The following is a 5,449-nucleotide window of genomic DNA, read 5'->3' on the forward strand; positions in this document are numbered from 1 at the left end:
CCCGTGGATAAGGGATTTGGGAAGAGCTCATGCCTGGATCTCTTGCCCTGCCAGCTGGATGCCCAAATGGCATCACTTAAGAACTAGAGATCTCCTTTTTTAATATAAATAAGTGTTTCAAATCCTGGAAAACAGCCCCTGGCAGCATAATAATAGTAATTTTGAAGTAGCTAAAAGTCCCCTGATAGAAAAGTTGTCATCTTCTCTCTCTGTGTGCCAGGGCTGTACATTGGGTTCTGGATGTGCTGTGGGCACCCTGCAGTGTGACAATGGAAGGTCACACCAGGGGACCACAGGGACCCTCCTGTCCTGCAGTTGGAGCTGCACTGCTGGAGAAGTCACTTGGGATGAAAAAAGAGCATCTGGTAGCACAGTTTGGGGATCAGATCTCCAGCCTGAGTGATGAGATATGAAACACATGGGGATGCAGGAGAGGAGGACAGATTCTTCCCATCACCTGTCTCCCAAGGTCCCTGATCAAGGGGACTGTGGTGGCAGAGGATGGCAGGGACACACCACACATGGCTGACCTGACCTCAGTGAGGATGGGCAGCCCCTCACCCTTCATCCCACCTGCCTTGCAGAGCCCACCCTGCGCACAGGGGACACAGATGTCCTGGCCAGGGACCAGCCAGACCCACTAGCAGGACTACACAACAAGCTTTGCACAGGCTGCTCCACTCCAGGTGCTCCTTGACACCAATATTTATTGCTTTTACAAGGAAAAGCTTTTAAATTTGCTCCAAGACTTTTAAGAAAGATAAATACACTTCTGGGGTTTAGGATAAGAAGCTTTTCATGTTGCTCTGGGGACTGGAATCACCACAATAAGTAAATATGTATGAAATGCTCATCCTCTCCATTACCCACACCTGCCACAGCAGCCAGGCCAGGCTGGATGACCTTGAGGAGTGAAGGGATAGAAAAGAGGAGGATCCCCAAATGTCTGCCCTGTCTAATGCTTACAGACACATTACAGCAGAGAGGGGACCACAAAGAAACTTCACCTGCCCACGTGCAGCAAGCACAGAAAACATGGACATTCCAAGTTTATCCTTTGATTCATTTGGTTGTGCCCCACTGCATACAACATGAGGTTTGCTCCTGCATGATCCTGAGGTGTTGTCACAAGTAGAAAATGCTCTAAGGTTACTTGCTCCATCACAGCTATCCAAGGCCAGGTTGGATGAGGCTTGGAACAATCTGTGCTAGTGGAAGGTGTCCCTGCCCATGGCAGGGGATTGGAATGAGATGAACTTATCCCTTGCAACCCAAAGCACTCCATGATTTCCCGTGGGAAGAGCAGAGGGATGTATGGCGCCAGAGCAGGGAGCATGTGGCTCACGACGGCAGCTCAGCACTCGCTGCGCACGCACAGAGTGCGGCACTGACAGATGGCTCAGCAGATGCTCTGGGAGAGAAGTGGCTTAGTAGGTGAACCATATAAAAAGCAGGAAGGAGATGGGAAGAATCTCCACCATGCCATTCATAATAAGAATGTCCTTTTTTTCACCCCGTTGGAGTCTCACCAGGCGCCGCAGCTCGTGCCTCGCTGCCAAGGCGGCGCTGCCAGGGGAGCTGCAGCTCCGAGATGCTGTGAGCACCAGGATCAGCTGTGCCATGGGCACAGGGAATGGATCCACACTGTTAGGGGACGACTGACTGAGCAGAGAGGTCACTCCTCCCTCCCAGACACAACATGTCATGTTCCTTGACCTCAGCAGCTACTAAGAAATCTGCACTGGTCCTATGATCCCAGGCCAGTCCCTGAACACGGAGCTGTTGGCACTGGCTGCCATTCAAGGGTCGAGCTGGGTCACAGTTCATTAAGAAAATAGGTGTCACCACTGCTGACGTCAAGCCAGGAGCTTCCAAGGGCCTGTCAAGCTCCAAGTTTGTTTGATTTCCATGTGCCTATCCATGACAGCTCCTGCAGCCTGAGAGTCTTCCTTCTTGCTGGTTTTTAGTTAGCTATGACACTAATCTACCACAGTGTCTGGATAGGAGAAGAGGAGGAGTGGGAACTAGTACCCATTAGAAAGGACACTAACCCCAAGACACACTGATGAAGGTTCTTGGCCAACTGTGCTATGTCCATGTGCCAGACACACAGATATGGTTATCAGTGATTATAGTAATTAAAGAGCAAAGAGAGTCACAGATCTTCCAAGTCCCTAAAAATGTTCCCTGAGTTTACCAGTCTGGATTTAAAGAAGACCATTCCCAGCCAGCCCGGATCCTGTCCTCTCACAGACCCTCAGCTGAGCCCACCAGAGACAGCTCCTGCTGCTCCTGCACTGGGACACTGATCTCTACAGCTTATCCACTGCTTCTCTCCCTAGATTGGATCATGCTCCTTATTTTAGCACTGGGAGAAACATCAGCTCTCCAGGCAGCCCAGGGGATGGGGACAAGGATGGGGACAGTGCTGGCACACTCCCCTCTCTAGAGCTGGCTGCACCAGGGGTAGGGACACACATGTTTCATTTGACATGGGAACCTGCCTTAAATCCAAACACAAATCCACTTCATCTGAAGGAATCAGGAGAAGGAAATGAAAACCCTAAGCAGCATTAAAGCCACCACTGGGGCCTGAAGGAAACTCCATTTCCTTCCAAGAATACAAATTCATTCCACTGAAGTGTAAACATAAAATCACAGAATGTTTTGGGTTGGAAAGAACCTTAAAGACCATCAAGTACCACCCATGGGTAGGGACACCTTCCACACATGACTCCAGGACACCACAAATGAGATATTCCATATCTAAGCTTCCCTAGCTGAATATGTAATTCAAAATATTATTTCATTTCCTACCCCATCAGTCTAAATCCATAAACCATGATCAGGCATGGTAAAACCTTTGACTCAAGCTTCCACCAACCTTCCATGGGGGTGTTGTTGTCCGGTCGGTTGGCAAAGACCACGTCCACATACTCCAGCTGCAGCCTCTGGAGAGAAGCCTTTAGCCCTGGGAATGGGAGAGCAGAGACAAGAACAGGCAGAGTCAGAGGGAGGGATGGAACTGGCAGCACAAAACAGAGCCAAAATGGGACTAAAATACAACTCAGTGTGTTCAAATATCTGTATTATATATACACACATCCATATAGGATGTGAGAAGGATGCTGCATAGTGCTGACCCATATCTGTGCAGCCGTATAAAGAAGGAAAAAACACCAGTCTGACCACATGCAGAGCCTCATCCTTCATACAAGAATATCCTTTAGTTTCCCTGAAACTTGGATTGGAACAACCTCTGGTTACTAAGTGTGTACACGTCAGCCTGGCAGGAGGCAGCTGCCAGGGACTGATGTCAGCACCCACTCCTGTTCTGAGCTAATTCAATCTAAATCATGTCACAGAGCCTTCCTGGGCAAGCCCAGAGCACATCACCTTGCTCTGGTCCCACCTCATGGTGCTCAGCCCCAGAGGGACATTGCAGGGATGCAATCCCAGAGGAAAGGATGATGGCACTGGGGATAATACCTTACGATGAGCAGGTAAAGCATCAGGGAGAGCTTTACCTCCCTGGTCAGGGTGAGCTGTGCCCACCAGCACTGTGCATAAGGCAGAGGGGGTTTGGCAGAGAAAGTCAAGGCACTTTGCAGCTCAGTCCATAACTGTCCATGCTTTGACAGTCTCTCTGAGAGGATCTGATGGGAAATGGCATCCAAAGCCTACAGACAGATATATATATATGTATGTGTGTGCGTGTATGAGAGAGAGAGAGGAGAGGATGGACATTTTCTGCATCTCAAAATTCAGCAAACATTTTCAGCCTGCTCTATTTTGACTCATTCTTCATGAACATTCATAACAACATTTTGTTCCTGGGAAGATTTATAGAAAATAAGTGTTAGAAATCCTCTTCTCTCTCTCTCTCATGCACACGCACACAGATATATATATATATATGTGTATATAAAATAGCTAACATTGACCTTTACATTGTTTGCTGTGTTCTGGCAAGTTATTCCAACTGCTGCCAGTGGTTTTTCTATCATTTCATGAAGCAGCTTCAAAGCAAATGGAAAATGGATGGGCTTGGAGAGCCTGTGGCTCAGCTGCCACCTCCCTGAGCACCTCTGGGTCTGGTGCCACCACCTCACAGAGGGTTATTCAAATGAAAATTCAATAAAATGTTGCTAAAAAACCTTCTCCAGCATTATCTTACTGTGAAAGTCACATCCTAATGCAGCTGAACTCTGCAAACACTTCATGATGAAAACTTTACTGCACAAGCCCAGATGTATGAGCTGGTTACTGGGTGGGAAAACTGGCCATGCTCTGGTGATGCTCCTTATCAGGAGCAGGAAGGAGGAGGATGGAAGAAGCCAAACTTGCACCCCAGGGAGGAGCTGCTCTGCTTTTGGCCATGTTCATCCCACTTGACCTGCTTGGGACTGCACTAGTCAGGGGTTGATGAGGGTGGCAGTGACACCATAATAATATTTTCCATATAATCCATATTTCCCCATATAATATATGTATATATAATAACTATAATCTACAGGTAATCTATATCTAAAACTATAATCAATAGCTATAATCTATATGTCTTTCCATATAATCTATATATTATCTCTATAATCTTTCCATAGGTTTCCCACATAATCTCTGTTTTAACACATACAGGACAAATCCTGGTTGCTGAAAGTTGTGACACTGCAGATTCTGGTGATTAAGCACACAAAGGGCCCAAGTGCAAGTCAAAGTTGCCGTTTCTGGGGGGAAACCTGGGTGTCTGTGGATGGATGTTGCCTTCTGGGGCTCTCCTGGGGTTCAGCCCTGGATTTCCCAGGCTGGCAGTGCCCAGAGAGAAGGAGCTGCTGCCCTGGGCTTCACAAAGACCTTGACACAGAGTATTTCATCTCCTAGTTACCCAAACAGCACATTTTGCATATCCCTCAGTGCCAGCAGGCACAAGTGGGTCAAACAGCAACAAGAGGTGGGTGGTGTGAGTCTTCTGCAGGGATGCAAAGCACAGGTACCAAGCCTGATGCTTTCCTGGGAGCTGGACACTCCCAGAACACCCTTCTGTGGCTTTACACAGCTTTTCTCCAAACCCACATGGGTTCTACCAGGATTTGTGCAGAGGACAGCCCCAGGCCCCTGTGCTGCTGGCTGGGACCTGCTTGTGAGCTGCACAATGCTCCTGGAGGGTTTGGGTCTGCTCCAGCCCAGGCTGGGACCTCTCCTTGGGACAAGGTCATGGCTGACACAGCACAGCCTTGATATGATCCTTAACAGGACAGAAATGTCTCTTTTTATGTGCTTTGCTCTACTTATATCCTGTGAGTTGTACCTATGCCTGTGGTTCCCATGCCTGGGTGCCTGAGCTGACCCCCAGCAGCTCTCCAGAGCCAGGTGGGATGGAACACACCCAAGGGATAAATAGAAACATTTTTGCTCTATGGATAACTATAACAAAATGTCTGTGCTCTCC

General features: G+C 48.3%; 1 protein-coding gene across 1 annotated transcript in view; it reads right to left on the bottom strand.

The window, feature by feature from the left end:
• The window catches only part of KCNAB1 (potassium voltage-gated channel, shaker-related subfamily, beta member 1), a gene marked incomplete at its 5' end in the record, with an annotated part of 26,228 nt that overhangs the window by 7,827 nt on the left and 12,952 nt on the right, over window positions 1-5,449 (bottom strand). The window contains one exon of the mRNA XM_009079403.1: window positions 2,885-2,971. Within this exon, the coding sequence (XP_009077651.1) occupies window positions 2,885-2,971 (87 nt within the window). The remainder of the gene's footprint in view (window positions 1-2,884; window positions 2,972-5,449) is intronic.

Source organism: Acanthisitta chloris, unplaced genomic scaffold (assembly GCF_000695815.1).
Source record: "Acanthisitta chloris isolate BGI_N310 unplaced genomic scaffold, ASM69581v1 scaffold20957, whole genome shotgun sequence".
NCBI lineage: Eukaryota > Metazoa > Chordata > Aves > Passeriformes > Acanthisittidae > Acanthisitta > Acanthisitta chloris.